The 24821-nt window shown below is 39.1% G+C and overlaps 1 protein-coding gene across 7 annotated transcripts in view; it reads right to left on the reverse strand.

Annotated features, from left to right (window-relative positions):
- Positions 1–24821, reverse strand: part of WDFY3 (WD repeat and FYVE domain containing 3) — a 182410-nt gene that overhangs the window by 38878 nt on the left and 118711 nt on the right. For 2 of the 7 annotated variants that reach the window (XM_026683686.2, XM_026683684.2), the window contains 14 exons: positions 24370–24587; positions 21928–22163; positions 21159–21293; positions 19302–19481; positions 16836–17069; positions 14323–14422; positions 13806–13966; positions 12892–13121; positions 10143–10309; positions 7718–7900; positions 6078–6235; positions 5893–5970; positions 4828–5055; positions 2666–2719 (listed from right to left, as the gene is read on the reverse strand). In XM_026683686.2, the coding sequence (XP_026539471.1) occupies positions 2666–2719; positions 4828–5055; positions 5893–5970; positions 6078–6235; positions 7718–7900; positions 10143–10309; positions 12892–13121; positions 13806–13966; positions 14323–14422; positions 16836–17069; positions 19302–19481; positions 21159–21293; positions 21928–22163; positions 24370–24587 (2362 nt within the window). The remainder of the gene's footprint in view (positions 1–2665; positions 2720–4827; positions 5056–5892; positions 5971–6077; positions 6236–7717; positions 7901–10142; positions 10310–12891; positions 13122–13805; positions 13967–14322; positions 14423–16835; positions 17070–19301; positions 19482–21158; positions 21294–21927; positions 22164–24369; positions 24588–24821) is intronic. The other 5 variants (XM_087962813.1, XM_026683688.2, XM_087962815.1 and 2 more) reach the window with 5 other exon arrangements.

Consider the following 24821-nt stretch of genomic DNA (forward strand, 5'->3'; position numbering starts at 1 on the left):
GAAGTATTAAATAGAAATATTAGAGAGGATATAAATATAAAAGGAATGAAAGTTAAAAGGAGGAATTTAAATTGCAAGCCTTTGCGGACGATTTGGTCTTTATTCTGGAAGATCCTCTAGAGACAGCTTTAAAACTACTGGAAAAGATAGAGACGTATGGTGAGATGGCTGGCTTGAAAATAAATAAAGACAAAACAAAGATTCTGACAAAAAATATGTTATTAAGGCAAAGAGAAGAGTTGGCAGACTTATTGAAAATTCAAGTTACGAATAAAGTTAAATACTTGGGGATAATTTTGACGTCAAGATGTACTACACTGAAAGAGAATAATTATATTAAACTTAAACAGCAGATAGCATCTGACTTGAAAAAATGGGGAAATCTACAATTATCTTTGATAGGTAGAATCTCAACAATTAAAATGAATATTTTACCCAGAATTTTATATTTGTTTCAAACAATACCAATTAGGCTTGGTAAAGACTATTTTGATGAATTAAATAAAATGGTGTTGAAGTATATATGGCAAGGTAAGAAAGCGAGAATAAAATTAAAACTTTTACAGGATGCTAGAATTAGAGGAGGATTTGGCCTTCCTAATTGGGAGTTGTATTATCAAGCTGCAAATTTAATGTGGGTTAAAGAATGGATAACGTTAAGAAAGTCTAGATTACTGGCACTGGAAGGACATGATTTATTATTGGGTTGGCATGCTTTTTATGGTATAAGGAACTAAATCGCAGGGTTATTTCAGAAGGCACTATATACGGGAATCGTTATGGTTGAATTGGGAGAAAATTAAGAAACAATGTTATTTGAAAATTCCAGTTTGGTTATCAACTATTGAAGCTTTTTCCTATCCCATAATTTATAAGAAGGAACAAACAGTTAGATATGGGGAAATACTGGATGAAAAGGGTGAACTTAAAACGATGCAAAAGCTAGAAGAACAAGATATAAAGATGAATTGGTTTTCATATGCAAATACACTCAAGGTATCTTAAAGATTCTAAAACAGAAGGATTCTATGATAAATTGACTGATTTAGATGGGATTTTGACAGGTGCTGATGAAAAAGTGATTAAAAAACTATATAGTTATTTGTTGGAAATTAAATTAGAGGAAGAACAAGTCAAAGAAACAATGATTGTTTGGGGAAGAACTTTGGATATGGGATTGATTTAGAAAAATGGCAAAAATTGTGGTCTCAAAATTATAAAATGACAATGTCAGTAGCATATAAAGAAAATTTGTATAAGATGTTTTACAGGTGGCATTTTCCCCGACAAGAATAGCAAGAATGTTCAAGAATAAATCCGAAAAGTGTTGGAAATGTCATCAGATCCCTGGCTCATATTACCATATGTGGTGGACTTGTGAGGAGGCCAGGAAATACTGGACTAGAATTCGCATATGGTTGGAAGAAATGACAAAAAAACATATAGATTTGAAACCAGAGATTTTTCTATTGGGAATCTTACCTGATACATTTAATAAAAACTTAAAGTATTTGATTGTAAATGTGTTAACAGCGGCTAGGATTGTATTTGCTAGAAATTGGAAGAGTGAGAAAATACCATTAGAGGAAGAAATTATTAAGAAAATATTGGAATGTGCTGAAATGAGTAGATTGACATTTGAAATTAGAGAACAAGAAGATAAACAATTCTATGAAGTTTGGGATCTTTTTATCAATGGTTAGATAAAACAATATAATAATAGAATATATATATATTTTGGTTTTGATAATATTTTTAGAATATTATATTAAGATAGATTTGGTATGATTTTACGATTTGTTATAAATTAACTAAATTATAGTTATCTCGCTTAAGCATGAATTAGTTAAATTATAGTCAAATGATTGTTTAATAAGGATATTAGGATATATAATTATTGATTGATAATATGAGCTATTATGTAATATAATTATTATGATGACTATGAAATAGATGCACAAAAAGAAGTGATAAATCAACCGATACACTGTCTGTAAATTTATGAAGAATGATGATGTTCTTATGTTATGTTTTATGTTTTATGTGTTTTTATTTGTTGTTAAAATCAATAAAACTTTTTTTAAAAAAAAAAAAACAACATTCTTTCTCAGAGAGTCAAGGACATGTTGCCCTGCACCTGGAGGGGAGTGACTGGAGGGATGTCTCCAGCTGGAACAAAGATTTGATTGGGCCATGAGATGGACTGATGGCTGCAGGGGTTGGATCTTTGATTTTCTTTTGGGAAGGGAAAACCCGGGACTCTCAGAGTCGGGTTTTCCCAGATGTGCCAATATGACAACTGTAAAATAAATGGGACTTTGAAGAAATGTCTGTCTGAGTTTATTGGTTTGGAATTGGTTAGTCGAAATGCTGACACATGCATGGGATACCAACTCCCAGAACTCTCCAGCCAATATGTGCATGGAGTTGAAGTCCATGCATTTAAAAGTTGCTGAGGTTGGGAAACGCTGTATTAAATCAAGACGTGAAGAGAATACAGCAACACCCCCTGAAGTGTATATTTACTGTAGATCGTTAATCTTACAACAACAGAATTACTGAGAAAGCACAAAAAGCCAACCATGGAAGCTTTGTTACGATTGCCTAACATGCAGAGAGATTTCTAGCCACTCGGCCACCCGTGGATATCTTTTTCTTTCTTTACCTTTTGGGGAATGGCATCGTCAGATGTCTCCGGAGCCTTACTTGAGAAGTCAAACTGAAAACAGGGCATTAAATATGAAAACATGAGGGGAAAATAAATCACTCTAAAGAACGAATGTTGGCACAATGATGGCATGTTCACTTGGCTAAAACTATCAGAATCTATTTTGATCAAGCCTTCAAAATACCACAATGAATCTTTCTTTTCTCTGCATCATGGATTGTGAGGCGGGGGAGGGGAGGGCGGAAATGACACATCAGCATTTGATCCATTAAAAATAGTTAGAACTGAGGTTAAACTCTATTTCAGGGGTGTCAAACTCGCGTCATCACGGTGGCGTCATGTGACATATCACAACTTTCTCCCCTTTCGCTAAACTAGGTGTGGGCTTGACCAGCTCGCGACGCATCCAGCCTGCGGGCTGTGAGTTTGACACCCTTGCTCTACTTAATTGCAAATGGATATATGATCTGAATCAATAATCTAGGAAAAAAATTGCACATAGAAGTAGTCCTCGATTTACAACAGTTCGTTTAGTCACCGAGGTTATAACAGCACTGAAAAAAAGTGACTTATGACAGTGTTTCACACTTACAACCATTACAGTATCCCCATGGCCATGTGATATAAATTCAGACGCTTGGCTACTGGTTCATATTTATGACAGATTGCAGTGTCCCAGGGTCATGTGATTACTTTTTGTGACCTTCTGATAAGCAAAGTCAATGGGGAAGCTGAATTTATTTAACAACTGTATTACTAACTTAACTACTGCATTGATTCTTTTAACTGTGGCAAGAAAGGTGTAAAATGCGGTAAAACCTAAGAACTGTCTTGCTCAGCAACAGAAATTTTGGGCTCAATTGTGGCCATAAATTGAGGAGTATCTATTTAGTATTTTAGCAATTCTCAATTAATACTCTCAATGTTCAGTCTGCAAGTACAACAGATTATTAAAAGCCAGGCTTCTAACATCCAAATATGGATTATCACCTTCCCATGTGTTTTTGATCAGTCCAGCTCCACCTGTATTAGCTTTTAATTCAGCAGATTAAATGTAAATGATCAATCCTGTATGGTAATCTACTAGTGGCTCATTATATTTCATATTTTTGCTGCCTGCCTAGAAGTATAAATACAAGGAAATCACAAACCATCTTTCAGGTGGCTTGAGGCATCATATAGATCTGGTCTGCACATTAGGACAGGAGTCCCCAACCCTGGGTTATGGGCCACTACTGGGCCATGGCCTATTTGGAACTGGGCTGTGTGTCAACTCATAAAATATTTCTCTGGTCTTTTAGAGTTGCCAACAGAAAGGGAGGTGGGGGTAGTGTAGCAGCTGCAAAAACAAAACTGCATTCCATGGATGTTTCATAGATAGTTTCCAGGCGACCAAAGTTTCTGCCGTGCAAAATTCTAACTGGAGAGTATGATTGATGACTTTTGGCTATGGATGTGTCCCATTGGAGAATATGAATTATGATACACCCAGGGGGTGGGGGAAAACCAAGGTCAAGGGTGACAATGAATGATGTGCCTCAGAGTTGGCTACACCCAGGCAGCACCAGCATGTCTTCTCCTAATAAATCTTTGAGCTTTGAAAATCAGGCTAGACACTCATGATTTAAATAGAGGTCACTACTGGAGCTCTGACACTGGCAGCGTCAGGCCGGCGCATGTTGGCCTGAGCTGTGTGCATGTGTGCAGACACGCAGGTCTGCCACACGCATAGCACCATTCCCCTCTCTCCCTTTCAGGTGGGCTGCCAAGCCACAAAGGTTGGGGACCGCTGCATTAGGACAGAGAACAAGACACAGGTGACTTGACTTTGGTTACGCTCTGACTGAAAGATGGAACAACTGGATTGTAGAAAAAGAAACTCAAGGGAAAAAAGCTATAGAGCTGATGTAGCTCAGGCAGCAACCCCAAACATTTGTTGATGACAATCTCTTAAGAGATAAATCAACCTCTATCAATAACCCAACAGCAATGCCCTCCCAGAAAACTTCAATAAATCCACAGCCAATGAATATTAATGGCCAATAAATATAGGTTGCATTACAGATGACAGTCATTGCTATGAACGTTATTTACAATGATACAAGCAATCAAATAGTGTTCTAATCTACAAATAAGTTCTCTCATGCATTTATGCTTACCAGCAAATTAGTCTCATGTTCAGTATCCGGCATGTAAGGATACTGCACGTAAAACATGTCATTTCGTACCATCTTCTTCCTCATCCGGCACGGCCCTTCTGTCATTTCCAGCATCCATTTGTCCAGGTGAGAACCGATGGGAGGCCCCCAAAGGCCCCTCTCCCGTAACAACTCATATTCAATTAGAGACCACTCCTCTGTCACGTACTTCAAGGCATTTTGCTGACGCTAGAAAAAGGAAAGACAGGGTCAGCTGTCATTTTATCATTAGCCACCTTCTACAGTAATTCTACTGCAAACCTCTCATGACTTAAGGCAAAGAAAACAAATAAACGAACAAACCACAATGAATTCCTTGAACCTTAAAAAAAAAAAGCTTAAAGATTTGCAGTTGAAGATTTAGCGGGGTGGGCAGCTGGGGGTTCACAGGGGTCCGGGAGAACCCCTAGCTAAGATTCTGCCGTTCAGAGAACCCCCAAATCCCACTCCTGGCTGGCCCCACCCACCCCACCCCTCCCTTCCCCGGAGTCCCTACATGGCCCGTTTTGGAGGCAGGTAAGTGCAGGGTGTGTGCAGAGGCTTGGGGAGGGCGAAAAATGGCCCTCCCAGAAGTTCAGGAAGGCCGGAAACATTTTTGGCTCCCAGAGAGCCTCCGGAGCCTGGGGAGGCAGTTTTCGCCCTCCCGGAGGCTCAGGAAAAGCCTCCGGAGTCCGGGGAAGGCAAAAACACCCCTTCTCCGCTGTGGTGCAGGAGGCCGACTAGGCCATGCCCATGCCTACCCAGCAACTGGGCAGAGAGCCCCCTGCTAAATTTTTTGAAGCCCACCCCTGTTTAGATACCCCCCTTACCTATGGAGTTTATAGTTAAAGCTAAGATCTATTCTTGAAGGAGCTTTTACTATTAGATTTGTAAATGTCTATGATATTTACAGTCATCCAGGTTCATGGTTGTCCCAAAGGTGCTTTTTTTTTTTCCAGAACTGAAAAAAGTTTCCTCTTCAGTTCTTCAGAAGAAGCTTCCTGGATAAGAAGCAAAACATCTTCAAGCAAATATGGATTCACTTACCTCTTGATATTCTTTATATTGCATGTCTACCAAGTCTTTAACCACAGCAATGTGAGTAAACATCCACTGAGAAATCTCCTAAGGGTAAGAATACAAATATTATCGTAGACATATTTATAATGATAATATTATTATTATTGTTAATTTTGAACTTGTTTTGCCTTTTATTAATTCTGTTAAGTTACCTGTGTTGATAGATTATGTTTACTAAGTCCACTTTCTTTTCTGTTTCTTCTTGATCCGGTTAGTTTGGAGAGGCCAAAACCACTGCTGACTCGAGATAACTTTGATTGAGTTGCTGGAATCAATGCTTCTCCTCTACTGATGCATTTCTTTTCATGAGCTGGAAGATAAAACAATTGATCAAAATGCAATAACTGTACTTTACAACTCCCCAGATAGAAATTATAAGTTATGTCAACTGCAAGAAAACTTGTATAAGATGTTTTATAGATGGCATTTAGCACTGGCGAGGTTGGCAGGGATGTTTAAAGATAAATCAGCTAAATGTTGGAAATGCCACCAAACACCTGGGTCATATTATCATATGTGGTGGACATGTGCAGAACCTAAAAAAATATTGGGACAAAAATGCATACATGGTTGGAAAAGATGATACAAGAGCATATTAATTTAAAACTTGAAATATTTCTGTTGGGGATTTTACCTGAAATTTATAGTAAAGAGAATGTATATTTGATTATTAATGTATTAACTAGAATTAGCTAGAATTGTATTTGCTCAAAATTGGAAAAGTGAAGAGTTTCCTACTGATGAAAATGTGATCAGAAAAATATTAGAATGTGCAGAAATGATTGGATTAACACTTGCAATTAAAGAGAAGGAGCAAACTGAATATTATAAGATATGGGAACTATTTTATCGATGGCAAGAAAAAATATGAAAGCTAGAAATAGCTAATAGATTAGTGAAATATAGAAAATATGTTAATAAATTAAACATGTTAAAAAGAGGAGTGTTATAGTAATAGAGATATTATGTATATTAACAAGATAAGAATAAGAATAGAGAATACTAAATTATGAACATGGATGTAAACTTTAATTGTTACTGCACAAGATATTTGTACCCAGATGATACACCATTAAATGGAAGATGAATTGTATGTACTTTAAATAAAATTTAAAATTTTACCCCCCCAACTCCCCCCCAAAAAAAAAAAACCATTACCATCTAATATAATCCAGACTGTCATGTTGTTCTACAAAGTTTCCAAGGAAATTTCAACAAAACTTCAGAGATCTACTTGCTTATAAGACCCAAATTAAGTTTTGGTTGGATTCAGAGCCCATTGCACTTCTACAGAGATCACACTATAGCATGGGTGTCAAACTCAGAGCGTCCCATTACCGTCACATGACATTTCATGACGTTTTCCCCATTCGCTGACCTGGGGGTGGGGGTGGCCTGTGCATGACACATCCGGTCTGCGGCCCGCCAGTTTGACATCCCTGCACTACAGGAAACTTCCTTAGCAGAGTTGGTTAAGGGATTTCCTGGACCAGATGATTCCAGCACAGTTTGGAAGAAAAACTGTAATGTTCAGGTGTGGACAATCGTGCTCTGGAGACCTTTAGAACTATGAGTGTGTTTGATTCGAAAAATGCTGAACTCCAAGCACTCAAGTTCAAGTTCAAAGCCATTGTTTCAAAAATCTAAATGGGCTAGTCTGAAAATTCTGGAGACATTTCAAGTATAAAATGTTTTAAGTACAAAACATTTTGGACATCATTTCACAGAACAGATTATGTCCTAAATTCCAAATCGGAGCATTAAATCCCCCCCCCCCACCCTTTGCTCTTACCTAAGTGATTCTGCCAACATTTTAAACTGGCTTCTTCAATAAGAGACTTTGCAACTGCCATATCCACATGGCCTCTGTCATTGACCGGAAGGGATACTTTGAAAGCCTCCTCCAAAACTTGTTTCTTGGTGTAGATCAACTCTGTCCACACGCGATTCACAGCTTTAAGGAGAAGCTGGCGACCTACATATGCAAACAGAACAAATAAACTGGGATCAACTATGAAAATCACAGCCCTGAAAAAACTGCTGAGAGCTAAGTATAGTAAGACATTCATCTAAGCATCATTTTAGCATTATTGCTGTACAATTTGCAGCGATTAAGTGCCAACATGATCCAGGAAAATATCTGTAGCAACATAACTTTTATTTGAAAAGCAATCAGTTCTAATGCCAGAGACTTGCCATGTCAACTTAAGGCGAGATACTAATGTAAAGAAAAGATGATAACACGCAATTTCTGTAAGCTTACAATTTAACTCAAGAGTTCTCTCTAGAAAGGACCTGCCCTTTTTTCCAACTCTGACTTTGGAGCCACATAAAGCTTAGTACAGGTGGTCTTCAATTTACGGCCACAATTGGGACCAGAATTTCCATTGTTAAGCAAGGGGGTTGTTAAGTGAGTGGTGCCCAATTTTGGTTGTTAAGTGAATCACTGCAGCTATTAAGTGAATCACACGGTTGTTAAATGAATTCAGCTTCCTTCACTGACTGCTTGTTGGAAGCTGTCAGGGAAGGTCACAAATGGTATCACAAATGGGATTGCTGCAACCATCATAAACACATACCGGTTGCCAAGAGACTGAATTTTGGTCACATGGCCCTAGAGATGCTGCGGCAGTCATAGGTGCGAGGACCAGCTGTAAGTCATGTTTTTCAGTGTTGATGTAACTTTGAACAGTTGCTAAACAAATGGTCGTAATTCGAGGACACCCTGTACTTGGATATTTGACAGGCTAACTTTCTTCTAGGTTGAACTCAGCCACCCAAACAAAATGGAAATACCCCATTCCACACGTTGGAATCCAAGAGATGGCATTTTTGTTAGAATGACAACAGCACTTAGATTTTACAATCTAAGTACATATATACTTTACACACAGAGAGAGAGAGGGGGGGGAGGAGAGAGAGAGAGAGAGAGAGAGAGAGAGAGAGAGAGAGAGAGAGAGAGAGAGAGAGAGAGAGAGAGAGAGAGAGAGTATATCGCTTCACAGTGCTTTACAGCCCTCTCTAAGTGGTTTACATACTACCCTCCCAACAATCTGGGTCCTCATTTACCCACCTCGGAAGGCTGGAAGGCTGAATCTACCTGGAGCCAGTCAGGATTGAACTGCTGGCAGTCGGCAGAATTAGCCTGCAATACTGCCTTCTAACCACTGTGCCAGCACAGCTCATAATAATCCTAAGTATGGAATTATGTCTCTGATCAGCCATCTGTCGGCGCTGAATTTTCCACGTGTCTAGCAGCAGCTAAAATGTTATTGTTCACTCTCTCTTGTTTGTTTGCTGCTTCTACAGATTCCGCTGAGCGACAGAGATTTACGTCTAATTCTAATGCATTCCTGACTGCAGCTTAGCAGGGTCTATTTAAAGTGGATACGCAGCCTATCATCACTTTAATTCCCCACCTTACACTCTCAAACTGCTTGCTGTCAATCAGGCCTCTTCCAGCCTACACTTCAATCTGCTGAGCTGAAGTCTGCTTAGCATTTCCAATGTGTTCTTCATGGCCCACTGACTCTCTAACACAGGGGTGTCACACTTGATTTCATTGAGGGCCACATCAGGGTTGTGTTTGACCTCCGGGGGGGAGACGGGGACGTACATACGTACGTACGTGGTGGGTGTGGCCAGCTCAATGTCAATCATTTCGGGGGGCCAAGTGTTAAGGCAGGACTTTCTCACACCCTCCCTCCCTCTCATTATAATCTCCCTCTCTCCCTTTCCTTCTATTTCCTTCATTCTCCTTTCTTCTTCCTTCTTCTCTTTCCTTATTTCTCCTTCCTTGCTCTCTTCCCATCTTCCCATCTTTTTCTTTGTCCTTTCCTCTTTCCCTTTGTCCTTTCCTGTCCCTGCTCAAATGCAAAAGGGGGAACATTTCTCCTTTTGTTTTGTTTTTAGTTTGTTTTGGTAGACTTCTGCCACTGAAAATGGAGATTTTTTTGTGGGGGGGTGGCACACGCGGTCACCCGAGCTCTGTTTTCACTGGCACAGGCACCACAGGCCAGTCATTTGCTGTTTCCAGGGTGGCCCCCACGGGCCAGGTCTAAGCACCCCACAGGTTGGATGCGGCCTGTGGGCCTTGAGTTTGACACCCCTGCCCTAAAAGATCAGGGAAAGGATAGGAAAAGGGGAGAAGCACAACAAGCAACATTTGACCCGTATTTCAGCCTAACATGCTAAAATGCTTCACGGCGTATCGTTACCTTCCCCGACATCTTGACTGTAGACTCCATCGGGCTCCACGTCAGAAGGTATCATGATGTGCCATGTGGTCATTCTGGCCTCTGCTTCCAGGCCAAAACCCTCAACGCTGCTGTAAACATCATCCAATAAGGTTAGATGTGAAGGAGGGATATTTGCTTTAGAAAAGCTGTGGGGGGGAAGGAAAGCTGGTCCTGATATAAATAGACAGGTTTCTGCATTTATAAATATACACATCTTATTTTCTGAGCGTCTCAAGAAGCTCATAGTGAAAAAGGTGCAATAGTGAACAGGATAGAATCATTAAAAGGCAACAGCCAAGCAATGCCTCATGTGGGCCAGTGCTAAATTAAAAATATAACACTGATATGCTACGGAGATTGGAGAGGCAGGTTACTATTGTATCACAAGGTGTTCTATTTTCAAATTGTAATTAAATGTTATTTATTTTATTCATTTGTATCCCACCTTTATCATTTTTACAAAATTCAAAGCAGTGAACGTATCCAACACACCTTACTCTTCTTCTTTTCTCCACAACAACAACCCTGTGAAATAGACTGACTGGCCCAAAGTCATTCAGTTGGCTTTTATGGCTAAGGCGGGCCTAGAATTCAGCATTTCCAATTTTCTAGCCAGGTGTCTTAACCACTAAACCAAACTGCCTTACCAACCACAAGACCAAACAAATTATTGTTATGTATGAATACAAAAGGTTCTGAATTATCTGTAATATTACCTCCCAAAAATTAGCTGTGGAATTAGCACCTGCAGGAAACATTACATTTATTAAAAAGGCAAAGAAGCAGTTTATCGCATGTGTTAGGGCATCCCTTTCAACTAATATTTCATTATAAGCTACGTTTCCTAGGCTGGAAGAAGGAAAAAAAAATACACTTCAGAATTATGTAGGTAAAGTTGAAGAAAGATCCTTCTGTGTTTTTATGTAGCTATTAGCATAGCATTAAATTACAGGGGGTCCTGTAATCTTTGTAGAACTCTCTAAATACATTGTACTACCAGCTCTACAAAGGCAGGAAGCCTTAGTGAAGGAGTACAACAAACTGACAACTTGCGCAACAGCTGTCTAACAACTTGGACGTCAACACACAGTGGAAAGCCAAATGGGCTGCTGAACGCCAGGCACATGACCTTGCACAAATGGTGTCAGGTTTTAACCTGCCAGCATTGGTCAACTCTGAACAGGATCCGTACCCAACATGGTGTCTGCTAGGACTCATTGTTTAAGTGGGGTCTTGTCTCTACCCCTCATTGTGACTCGACAAAATATCCATCACATTGTGTCTGAATGTCCATCAAGAGCTTTAACATTTGAACTGCTATAAGTCCATGTATTTGCCGTACGCTAAATAAATAAACGGGGTCCTTGGTTTAAAAATGAAGTGTGTAAAAATTGATCGCAAACATGTGAAAACTTTTTTTCTTTTTCTTTATATGTTTTTGTATTTGCCTTTGTTTTGTGAAATAAAAATGAAAATAAACTACAGGTAATATTTGGGTAACAACCACTTCTTCAGTGAACATTGGAACTTATGTTGGTGCTGAACAAGTGGTGCTTACAACTGGTCCTTGAGGTTCCAGCTGTTGCATTGTCCAGTGGTCCCATGATTGCAATCTGGGACTTGGCAACCAAGCTGGGTTTCTGACTGTTGCAGCATCCCACGGACACATGATTGTGATTTGCAACGTTCCTTGCTGGATTTCCACAAACATAGTCAATGGGGAAGCTGAACAGAAGTTGTATGAAGTCCTTGTTCAATGACCTGTGGTCCTTTGCTTAATAGTAGCAACAGGGAATGGTTGTAACTGCTGTTGCTAAGCAGCATGGTCACATGACAATCATGTTGCTTAGCGACAGAAATTCTGCTCCCAATTACTGTTGTTGAATGAGGACTTCTTGTATCACAATTTCTAGAAAGAAAGCATATGGAATATCAGAACGCTCTGCGTCTTTTCATTCTCACTTGAGTGAGGTAAAGGTCAATTATATAGTACAAATTTATAATGCTGCTACTTCAGCCAACAGATGGGAGTTCTCATTATTTAAATGCCTCCCACACAAGGTCCTAATGTTCACGCCAAAAAAAAAAAAAAAAAGCCTAGTGTGTCATGGGGAAAGTAATGTACAAAAAGTGAGCCTGATTATGAAAAATTGATAGATTTAATTGGCAAAAGTTGTGGCAGTTATAAATTCCAAGCAACGATCAACATTCATTTTTGCAAATTAGCTTCTCTAAAGCAAGACCAAGAAAGGACTGTTTGTATCAGGTGAACACCTTTCTTCTTAAGCTGTTTATAGATGAAGCAGACGAAAAAGAATTATGAACGTGCTTCTTCGACAAATTATGATCAGAAGTCCTGTCACTCGTGCAAACTCAATACATCTTCATTATTTCAATATTTATGAGTAGAAGCTGGTATCTGAAGCAATTCAGGGGTACAAGAAAAACTGCATCTAAACTGGTAACACTTCATACATATAAAAAGCCCTTCAAATCTGCTTGTCATTGTCTTTTTTAGTGTCGATATCCAGTTTCTCCAGCATTAAAGCTCTATTTCTACAAGGAATTGGTTATTCTACTTTGCCTTCCTAAATATCAGAAATATGAGCTATGTTTTATAAATCACACCTATAAAAAGAAACTTAATGTTAATCATCCTGATGATTACACAAAACAAACCATTTATCAAATCAACAAACGTGGAAAGCATACACTCTGGGACACTTACCTTCCTGCATAAAGATTAATCAAGCAATGAGCCAGACAGCTGATGAATTCTTGGTCGTGATTTGCGGGACCCAGGATCAGGCTTCGGTTCACAGTAAGCATCCTTAGGGAGTCGAGAAGAGCAACTTGCTGGGGAACCGTTTTATGTGGTCTTGAGAATTGGTACAAGATGGTCCTGTTCAGGCAGTGATAAATAGCATCCAGGGATAATCCTTGAGATCTTCTTTTTGACTTTAAAAACAACAACAGCAGCACACAAAATAAAATTTTAAAAAGAGAGAAATCATAACAGTACCGTATACTTTTATTTCTACGCTTTTAAGCAGATTTTCAGCAATGATTTTTCTCTGCTAAATGAGAAGGTTCCATTATCTTGGAAATTAGCCTAAGTCATTGCTAACACTGCCCCTTGTTATTAAAAGTATTCATCAAATAGCAAAATCCAATTTTCACTCTTTCCTGTGAAAGCAAAAAAAAAACCAAGTTAAAATACGATGAAGCTTTTGATAGATCTGCAGGACTCATTTTTCCCCTTCAGCCCATCTACTGAACAAAGGCACAACTGTTTGGAAGCTTTGAAGGTTGGGAAATAGTTGCCCCGTTGCTCTAATGTGATTGCCAGATATAAGATCTGACTTCAACAACAGAAGCTGCTGTTTGTGCCAATACAACGAGCAAGGAGGAGAAAACTGGTTTAACAGGAGATCATCTCCAAGTTGTGAACAAGCAATTGGCCCACTATAACTTTGATTCAATGAAGTATGAGAAAGGGAAACCATAAAATCCATACGTATTTCCATCTTTACTAAATGTTTTTATGGAAAGAAATATTTAAAGAAAAACAAGTATAGGAAATATTGTCTGTCTACATAGCCAATGGAACTTTTCTTTAAATACAAAATCATGTGAGCATACCTGTGCAATTAATTGGAGTGTGAAATCTATAAGCAACTTCGATTCCTTGTTGAACATCCCTTGCCAAAGTTTATCTACCACACGCTGCGTGAAATAGAATACATTGTTTACAAGCACCTGGTAGCTTCCTCCACTGGTGATAGGCAAAGATGCATCCTCACCTATAACAAGGAAAACAGCAGAAGAATTTCATTCCCAAAATGAATACATACAAAAAATAATAATACTCCAATTCCACCATCCATGGGACAGAGCATATAAGGACATTCCATACAACTAACATCAAGATCAGAAAATAATTTCTTATTTGAAATATCATTATACATTACACAGTATCATTATGCAGTATCAGAACAACTGCTCTTATTTCAATGGATCGTTCTCAACTAAAGTAATTCGTAATTTTTAATTGATGTGTAGAAACAACATTTTTCATTTACAGCAATTCATCAGTTGTGTTCTTTTGAGGATTTGAAGAAGGTGTATTAAGGATTAAAATATGCAAACAAATGTTTACCCAATAACACATCAGCGGCAAGCAAGTGGTCCATAACACTATCCAAAATATAAGTCTGAAATTCTTTTTGTTGGGCCCTCGTTGATCTTTCTGGAGATGCCTAGAAATGCAGAATAAGGATAATAAGATGTCATCAGAGAAAGCTATTCTGAAATGTTACTATGAACTCTGGGAAATTTAAGATGCATTACACATTGGACTGTTTGGCACTTGGCACAAATAAAACTTTTCATTCAATGTATTTAGTGTAAAGGTGAATAATAAAGTATTAATGTGTTAGTCTTAATTCTTTCCCTCAGAAATTAACAATGACCTGAGTATAAACTAATGGGAAGCCCATATATCGAGTATAAACTAATGGGAAGCCCATATATCTTTTACATATTTCCATGAAAAAAAAAAATTCTACTGTGCAACAAAAATAAAACTGATTATAATTTTCTATGATACGTTATCTTTAATTTATTGAGGGGAGAGGTTAGGTTATTCTAAACCAGAGGTGGAAAACTATGGCCCTTTATGACTTGCAGGCCTTAACTCCCAGAATTCCTGACCAGTATAGCTGGCTCAGGAATTCTGGGAGTTGAAGTCCACAAGTCAAAAAAGCCCAGTTCTTTAAGACAGCTTTCAGCAGAATATCTTCCACTGTAGGCGAAGTGAATAGAAATCACTTGAGAACGCAATTCCCTTTCCATTGCCAATGTAGAAGGCAAATAATTCTCTCCTCTTTCTTAAACAGAGCAAAGAAATGAAAAAAAAAAAGCCTGTGGACCTTGATGGGGAAAGAGGTAGATAATAGAAACCAGATGGTTACTCATTCCTTGGTGCAAAAGAAGACACTACGTGAGTATGATAAAGGGCATAATTTATATTAGAAGATACTAAATCAGTAGAAGAAAAGGGGCTTGAAGCCTTTATAGAAATGTGGTTTTAAAGGAAGGCATTGGGTCAGATCACAGTAAGGTTATCCCACTCAAGAGGTGGTATTCAGCTGGCTTGGGCTGGTTCTGGCGGATCAGTAGCAAAAATTTTGACTGGTGGGGAGAACCAGCAAATTCCACCTCTGGCTGGTCCCGCCCACCTGCCCCCACTCTTACCTCTCCTATATTCCTTTGTTTATTAGCTCAGCTTGTTCACATGGCAGAGTGGATTGCTGCACGAAGCGAGCTCTCCAAACCGGTAGGAATTTTTACTGAAACCCACCACTGATTCCACTGTACTATCAGATGCTACATTCCAATCTAGTTTGATTTATATTGCTCCCAGGTAACAGTACTGGGAGACACAACTAATATCTTTGCTAAGTGCAGGGCTCCTTTGCATTCTTGCAGCCAAAAGCCCTGTGATCATTGTAACTGTGGCATCTATCTCCAAACTTCTATCTTCCTTACTTAAAATGGCCTTCCCACCCATAACATTCGTAACGGTTTTCTGGTTTCCTTCTGTAAAACTTTTCCCTAACAAGTAGGAATTGCGACAAAGAGCAGGGGAGAAGATTTTTTGGTACATTATCCTCACCCCAGTTGTGTCTGTCACTTTTCTGAGCTGCTTCCCACCTCAGTGAGTTAAAGGGGGAAGACAAGCTGACAAATGTGGAAAAATGATTCTTTAATAAGTTTTCTTTTTTTTCCTAATTAGAAGGTACTGTAGCTACAAAATTAGAAATGGGATATACAGATAGGACTGCCCTTATGTTTTGGGCAGAAAAATCTTTCTGAGGAGATGGAGTGAAACCAACTAGCCTTCTAGAGCAGCGATGGCGCAGTGGTTAGAATGCGGTACTACAGGCTACTTCTGCTGCCTGCCGGCTGCCTGCAATTTGGCAGTTTGAATCTCACCAGGCTCAAGGTGGACTCAGCCTTGCATCCTTCCGAGGTCGGTGAAATGGGGACCCAGATTGTTGGGGGCAAGAGGCTGACTCTGTATATAAGTCTAAATGCTATTGCTAGTGCTTCTTAAGGTGCAAAGCACTGCAAGACTCTCAAAATTATTCTGATATGCTAGTGGTTCTCAATCTTTTCTTCATCACGGACCCCATTTAAATACCTTTTGTGGCCACAGACCCCCAAGACTTAACTGAAGATTTAAATCGTAATATTTCTTCAAGTCTTCACCCCGTTACAACATCGCGGGCCCTCCAGGGGTCTGTGGACCACAGGTTGAGAATTACTGTGATAACAATAGCAATAGCTCTTACAGTAAAATACCACTTCACAGTGCTTTACAGCCCTCTCTAAGTGGTTCACAGTGTCAGCACATTGCCCCCAACAATCTGGGTCCTCATTTTACCGACTATGGAAGGATGAAAGGCTGAGTCAACCATGAGCTGATGAGACTCGAACTTCTGAACTGCTGGCAGGCGGCGGTCAGCAGAAGTAGCGTGCAGTACTGCATTCTAACCACTGCACCACCGTATGCAAAGCCCATTAACTACGGTAGCAACAGAATGTTGAAAATATCCAGTGTAACTTCTCTTTTTGCTTTAAAAAGCAACGATAAAATACTAAATTTACCTCCAGAAGAAGGTCTATTAAAGGAGTTTGCTTGCTTGCAGGTGTAAGGCAGAGATTATCTATTATCAGCACACGCATAAAGTCGAACACAAACTTCTTGGCAGGATGGTTGGTTAAAAAAGTCTTAGACCCAACGTTGCAATACTCTGATTGGCTCCGATTCATCCCTGTATCAGAGGCAAATGCTTTGAACTCTTCAGCTGGAGATCCGGCATCATCATCTAAATCAGTAACCTGTTTTTGAAAAAGGAATCAGTCATCTGTGTATCAGTTGTTAATTCTGGACAACAGAGTACGATGGATTGCAGTTACTCATTTTAGCATCTCAGTGTGTATAGATAGTTCTTGACTTAACAACCATTTGTTTAGTGGCTGTTTGAAATTATAATGCCGCTGAAAAAAAGTGACGTATGACCATTTTTTTTCACACTTATGACCATTGCAGCATCCCCATGGTCACGTGATCAAAACTCAGATGCTTGGCAACTACTCATATTTATGACGGTTGCAGTGTCCCGGAATGCAATCATCTTTTGTGACCATCTTACAAGCAAAGTCAATGGGAAAGTTGGATTTGCTTAACAATCGTGTTACTAACTTAACAGCTGCTATGATTCACTTAGCAACCGTGGGAAGAAAAGTCGTAAAATGGGGCAAACCTCTCTTAACAACTATTTTGCTTAGCCATAGAAATGTTGGTCTCAGTTGTGTCGTAACAGCTGTTTAGGAATGGCAAGAGCAGAACTCACTAAAATAAATTTGTCTCTTAGCAACTGAACTGCCTCTCTTAGCAAAGGAAACGTTGCGCCCAATTATGGTTGTAAGTTGAGGACTAATTCTGCAGCAGCACTTAACTAATCTAGGATGATCTTGGACGTTAAACACAGACAACCCTGCAAAAATACTTGAAAGGTGGACATGAGAATTCCCAGCTGTTGGAAAGTTGAAAAAAAAAAAGGGGCACAATTCACTTAACAACCGCTTTTTCATAGCAAATGGAAATTCTGGTCCAAGTTGTGGTCATAAGTCAAGAACTAGCTGTCTTATAATTTCTCCTAACGTGCATCAGAAGCTAGTCTTGATTTATGTACTACAATGCAAGTACATATGTTCTTAGAAGCCAGAGGCATCCTATGGTCAAGTAAATATGATACAGCAAAAAAACACACACACTCCGTCATTGAGCCTAGAACACTGGTGGCTAACCTTTCTGGGCTCCTGTGCCAAAAATTGTGCGCGTATTAGCACGTGCGCACTCGTGTGCCAGCGCCCAGAATGCAATGTGCCCCCTACCCCGCCACCTGCACTGCGCCTCACAGCTGACGTTTCAGCTGGTTTGAGGGCTTTTTCGGCCTCCCAGTGGCTTGGGAAAAGCCTCTGCAAGGCTTTTCAGGCTGAACAATATGCCCGTTTCGTCACTTCCGGTATTACATCAGCTGTGAGGCACACGCATGCGCAGTGAGGTAAGTTTGCCTGCAGCTCGCGTGCCGGCACCAATGTGGCACGCATGGCATAGGTTCGCCATCATGGGCTAGAACAACAGATGGTGCTAAGGAGGCCTACAAGCTGTCTATTGTCACAAAGGATTTAGACAACTGCTCTGTCCTTCCTCCTCCCATACAGAGACATGAAGCACGGTAGAGTGACTTTAAATTTGGGTTTGGCCAAATGGGAAAATTTTATATCATAAAAACCATGCCTCTAAAAAGGTACCTGCTGAGAATGTGATAAAGACAGAAAGAGACTAAGTAGAAATGTATCCAGGCAAAATATTCTATTAAACAAAATTTAACTATGATAATAAGCAGATTAAATTCCTAATTACGAGCTAAGAAGATACTGGAAAGGACATAATGAAAGCAGTATAATTTTCCACCCAGAATGTTCAGCAACTGTTGTCAATACGGTGCAAAAAAAAAAAAGAGAGAGTAAAAAGTTGACGATGTGTGGCTTAAACCTTCACTCTCAGAGGTTAAAGTCGTATCAAGTGCTAATTCCCTTGTGAGAGCTGCAAAGCCTCTTGAATCTGACGGTATTAATCCGTGTATGAGATTTCGTAAAGCTCTCAAAGGCTTCCCAACAGTGGTGAAAATAATGTTTTTCTTCCCTTTAGCCTCTTCAACACAAATGTGCATAATACTCTAATACTGAGACCTTATCCAGCTGATTGTGGCTTGCAAAAATTTCAAGTTTTTCCTCATGTAAGACTTAATGCGGAATTGGGCATTTTTTGGGGCAACCATAACACTAAACAGGTTTCAAAAATCAGAAATCATCTTTTGCATGAATAGTCAGCTGGTACTTACAGCACAGACGGCTCTCAGTAACTTACCTGTGGATGAATCTTTCTATTCAATTCTATTTATGTTTACTAATTAAATGCTCAAATCAATTTCCAGACCATATAATTGGAGGTTTTGGGTTTTGTTTTGTTTTTTAAAGGGAAGGAGTTCTTGTGTTTCCTACCATTTCTGAATATGGCCGAATGTTGAAAGGGAACACGGTAGCTGCCAGCGCACAAAGAAAATCTGGGCTCATCCACATTGAAGCTAAATCTGGGACATTATGGTACAGGTATCGAAAAAACTGCATCAAAGTGACGGGATATTCGCGGAGCCAAGAACCTTCTTCCTCTGACTGCCAAGGCTGCAGGGCAAGGAAACATTAGAAACTTTATTCGTTTCAAAGATAAAATAATGTGAAATAACAATGTGGTGCATTAGCTAAAGCAGAACTGCATAAGTTAAGACACAATGTACTGGCTAGAGTTGCATCTCTAACAGTAAAATTTATTGAGGAATTAACCCTACGTGTTATTAATACAGCATTGGGTGGGAGGGGGAGGGTGGAAGGGTGGGAGGGAGAGAGAGAGAGGGAGGGAGGGAGAGGGAGGGAGGGAAGGAGAGAGAGAGAGAGGGAGGGAGGGAGGGAGGGAGGGAGGAAAAGAGAGAGGGAGGGAGAGAGAGAGAGAGAGGTGTATGTCAATATGTGACATCACATGTTTTATTAACTGTGGTATACAATATAAAGAAAATTAGCTTGGACCAAGGCCATCCGGTAGCTTCATATTTACTCATGTGCAGAAGCCAACAATTTAGTTTTCACTAGGTATGCATGGGTGGATAACTTTTTTTTATTTTAGATTTTCATCCTATCTTTATTTAAAAAAAAACACAATTCAAGGAAGAGAACATGCCAAATATTTCTTCCTCCTCCTATTTTTCCCACAGCAACAACCTTGCAAAGTGAGTTGGGCTGAGAGAGACAGAGAGTAACTGGCCCAAAGTCACCCAGCCAGTCTTTCAAGCCTACAGCAAGACCAGAACTCAGTCGCCTGGTTTCTAGGCCAGCACCTTAACCATTACATCAAACTAGTATAACTGGTTTCTTGTTAGCATTGTTTCTTTCATAAGTGTCTTTTTCTTAATGTATACCACTTCTCTAAGCACAAATCTGCTTCTATTTTGCAACAAAACCTCAATAATACCCAGCGAAACACTTATTTATGTTGGCTTTATCGAGCAGTGCTTTAGTTTTCTAGACTCTGGATATTTAATTTGATAGACTATGATGTCATGCGTATGTTACCTAAAGAAAATCATCTAATAAAAGTTAATTATTAATAATATAATACAGTGCAATAATACTTTATTAATTAATTGTCCGTATCGACAAATTTAATTATTACTATTAAACACAGATGAAGTCAAGGAAACACTTCGGGTGGCGAATAGGTAGAAAGATATGACAATCACTTGTTTAAAGTGTTGTAGTTTTTTTGAAAGAAAGGGAAGCCACTTATATTTACATCTGTCTGTCCATCCATCCATCCATGAGCAAAAAAATAATAATCAACTTTTTCTTGTGAGTCAAGTTGGAAGAAATAAAATCAATGAACGGCTGAAGGTAGACTAAACCTTATTCTCCTCTATCCTAGACCAATACTTTTAACATGTGAAGCTCTCTTGTTTTTACTTTTATTGCATAAAAAGAGGTGTCCAACCTTGGCAACTTTAAGATCTGTGAACTGCAGATCCAGAATGCTGGCTGAAGTCCACAAGTCTTAACATTGCCAAGGTTGGACACCCAATCCTATGGCCTAACATATTGCATCTATTAATGGCATCACAAAAGCAACTACTGCCAACAAGTAAGGATAGAATTTTGTTGGCGTTTAAAATGTGTTTCCAACATTTGTTTATACAAGATTCTACCTTAGAATTTCAAGTAATCTTTTCTTAAACGTTTTACCAACAAAATGATAAAATGAACAGGTGAAATATCTCAGCTTCTCATGGGCCTTCAGAGAGATGCTGTACTTACTGAATTTAGCATGCTCCTAAGCATTCCCAGCAGTAAAAAGGCAGCTTCTGTGCAAACACAGTGAATTGAAGCAACCACGGTGCCACTTGATGCAGGAACACCAAATATGAATGTCCAAATTGAATCTAAGTCAAACTTCAGCAGGGAAGGAGAGAAAAAAAATACAAATACATTATTTTGTGTTCATTTATAAGCAATCTGCAAATTATTGCAATGAAAAACTTGCCTTTCTACCTCTTGGTAGTTCAGAGTTATTTGTATAAATCAACCAATGCTCACTTAACTCCACCAGAATCTGTACCAATTTCTATTAAGCACTTCATCATGTCTTATTTATTCAACAAGGTTTAAAAATAGATACTTCCAACCCCAAAAAGACAGTTGGTCAAGGAAGCACACATATTGCATCTGCCTAAAGATTGTGGAAGATTTAGGTTAAATGGGTATCTGCACCATCACTCTGTTGAACACCTAATCCTCACAGTATTGTCTAATGTCTATGTATGCACTCATGTAGTGTAGCTGTAGTATTATTTATCCTTCTTATTATCTTCTTTACTCCCCCCTTTTATTGGGATGATGATGATGATGATGATGATTCTGTTGCTGTGCATGTATCCCAAGTGCTTTTGTACTGGAGACAAATTCCTTGTGTGTCAAATCACCCTTGGCCCAAATAAAGTTCAATTCAGTTTATTTGAACGCTCGCTTTTACCAGTCGTCTCACATCTCATTGAATCCAGTAGGTATTTTGCTCCATAGTTCCTACCTGGCCACCTTGGTTGCCCCGACTAACGGGGACAGGTGTGCTGAGTTGCAGATTTTCAGGCAGTTCAGCGACTGGCTGCTGTAGGAAAAGCGCCATGAGAAGGAAATACAATGCAGGCACATTTGTGTGCTTAGGAAGAAATGACTGAAGAACTGGGAAGCCCGGGAAATGACAGGCATCACGATTGATTTCCCTGACAGTTGATCTGCCACCAGCACTCCTGCCAACATTAAAACCTAAACAGAAAACAAAGAAGAAAAGTTCAATCTGTAATATCAATACTGATTGGAAAAACAAGTTGAATGCCACGTTCAGTATGGTAAATAAATGCTTGGTTACAGGACAATTTTTCTCAATGTCATTTTTATTCAACTGGATGTTTGAGATTAGGAAGAATGCTAGGCCATATAAGAGAAAATACTCAAAAGAGTTAAAACCTTGGCCTAAAGTAGGGGCCACCAAACTGGCTGAGGAATTCTGGGAGTTGAAGTCCATCAGTTTTAAGTTGCCAAGTTTGGAAATCACTGGCCTAAAAAGTCAACAATTTTAAGGGTGAAATTTGCTGATAGGCTTTATCCTTCACTATGTAAAATCTGTTAAGAGCTTTTTTCTACGTGAGCCCACTGAAACAAATGGAGTTGCCCAGGCATTCAATAATAACAAAAATGTTGCCCAGCATAACCATTATACAATTAAACAATTCTTCATTTCACTCCCAAACACGTATTTTCTCATTCCCTTTCATTTCTAAAAGAAAACGTATCTATATTCTTAATTTGGAGTTCTCAAAGATCGCAAATGAGTTAGTATAGAAATAAAAAACAAAAACTAAATTATTGTTGGTTGCAAAAATGAACAAATGAATGAAACATCATCTTAAAAAACAAAACAAATAGTCATGGGAGTACATTTTCAGAAACTTCCAGTACTTGAGTACAAGACAATATCATCTTAATTTCAGAGCAGATTTTAACAATAACCCCTTAGTGTATCTTAGCTCTTCTAGTGATGTCTGTCAATTCCCAATAAACAAAGGTATTAATATAAACAATTGGCTTTGCTCAACAGTATATTAGAAATATCCATGCTGATTCTCTTTAACATTTTTTTTGTTTCTGATTAAAAATATTTACTTTATGCTAAAAACTCTGTAAACTTTCAAAATTCTATAGAGCATGCTCTTAACAGATAATATTTACAATATTGCTCATCCCACATTATTAGAACAATGAACAAAGAAGCAATGCTGACTTTGAAGATTTTGTCATTTTAGGATTTTCCATACAGTCCGTTTTTGGTCCAATTCTTACATCACAAGAGCAGCTGTGGCCTTTGCTCCCAAGCAGATGTTCAATAACATCAGCTTAATTAGATCATTTGGGAGGGCCTTTAAAGGGGAACCCTTGCATACAAATGAACATATGTCAACTCCTACTCAAATATGCCAACATAATGGATTAGCATTCTGGCTCAGTCGTTTTTCCCCCTTGGCATTCTACCATTAAACTGGCAAGGGAGACTGTAACAACATACCCTGTATTTGACAATGTTATAAACTAATCTCTGAACAAAGTTGTGTTTTAAATGAAAACCAACTTTTATAGAATATAAACAGGCCGGTTAAAGACGTTGTGAGTTAGGTAACCTTTTTCTAAGACACACTGATCAATAATTGTGCATAAAAGAAATTGTCCACAGATATTTTCTAAAGAAATGGAAACTAAACTAAGGCTGGTTCATTTAACCATACAGTTTTCTGTGTACTCTCCTTCAGTTAACTCGTTCAGGAGCCCTCTCCAATTTGAGAATATACTACTGTAAGTCAGACAAGACTCTCCCAATATCAGATCAACTTTATAATGGCCACAATATTCAGCCTGGGGGAAAAAAACCCGACTCCAAATCTCTAAATTCCGATGCAATCTTTTGTAAGTACATAGTTAAAATGGCAATTTCCTATATCGAAAAGCATTTTATTTCACCGTTCAGCCTCATGGATTAGTCCAAGTTCTATTATACAGGTAGTCCTTGACTTACAACCACAATTAAGCCCCACATTTCCACTACTAAGCAATACAATTGTTAAGTGAGTTTTACCTCATTTTACAACCTTTGTTGCCACAGTTGTTAAGTGAATCACAACAGTTTTTTAAGTTAGGAAGATGGCTGTTAAGTGAATCTGGCTCCCTCCCATTGACTTTGCTGGTCAGAAGGTTGCAAAAGGTGATCACTTGACCCTGGGACACTGCAACCGTCATAAGTACATGCCAGTTTCCAAGCATCCAAATTTTGATCATGTGACCATGGGGATGTTGCAATGGTCGTAAATCATTGCCATTTTCAATGCCACTGTAACTCTGAATGGTCACTAAATGAACTGTTGTAAATTGAGGACTACCTGTACTGCATTTTGATAACACGGTAACTTGTGGGGATTCATACCAAGCACGGTTCCGATCTTATTAGTCAATACAGAATCAGTCTGTTCCAGCCAGCCTCCCCCACTGAGACCTTCTTTGAATTTGAGGAGGATAGTTGGGTTGCTCAGCAAAACTACCAGAATCCTCATGGCTGCAGTCACTGTAGCTGGATGCAGATGGTCTTCCATAAACAGCACAATCCAATCAAAGCCCAGGGTTCGGACCAGCTCTTCGCAAGCCCTAAGGGGAATCCATAGAATTAGCAATCTAGACCAAAATTAGACCAAGAATCCAGAAGTAAACAATACCCCAATCAAGGAATTACCAACGTAGACAAACAAGCTAACAATAAACAATGGCCTAGTCAAGAAATCCCCAAGACCATGGGTGTCAAACTCTATTTCATTCAGGGCTGCATCGGGGTTGTGTTTGACCTTGGGGGGGGGCAAGTGAGCGTGGTCAGGTGGGCACGGC

The sequence above is a fragment of the Notechis scutatus genome, chromosome 4 (assembly GCF_049901735.1).
Source record: "Notechis scutatus isolate UNSWTSFEM ecotype Mainland chromosome 4, rNotScu1.2, whole genome shotgun sequence".
Classification (NCBI taxonomy): Eukaryota; Metazoa; Chordata; class Lepidosauria; order Squamata; family Elapidae; genus Notechis; species Notechis scutatus.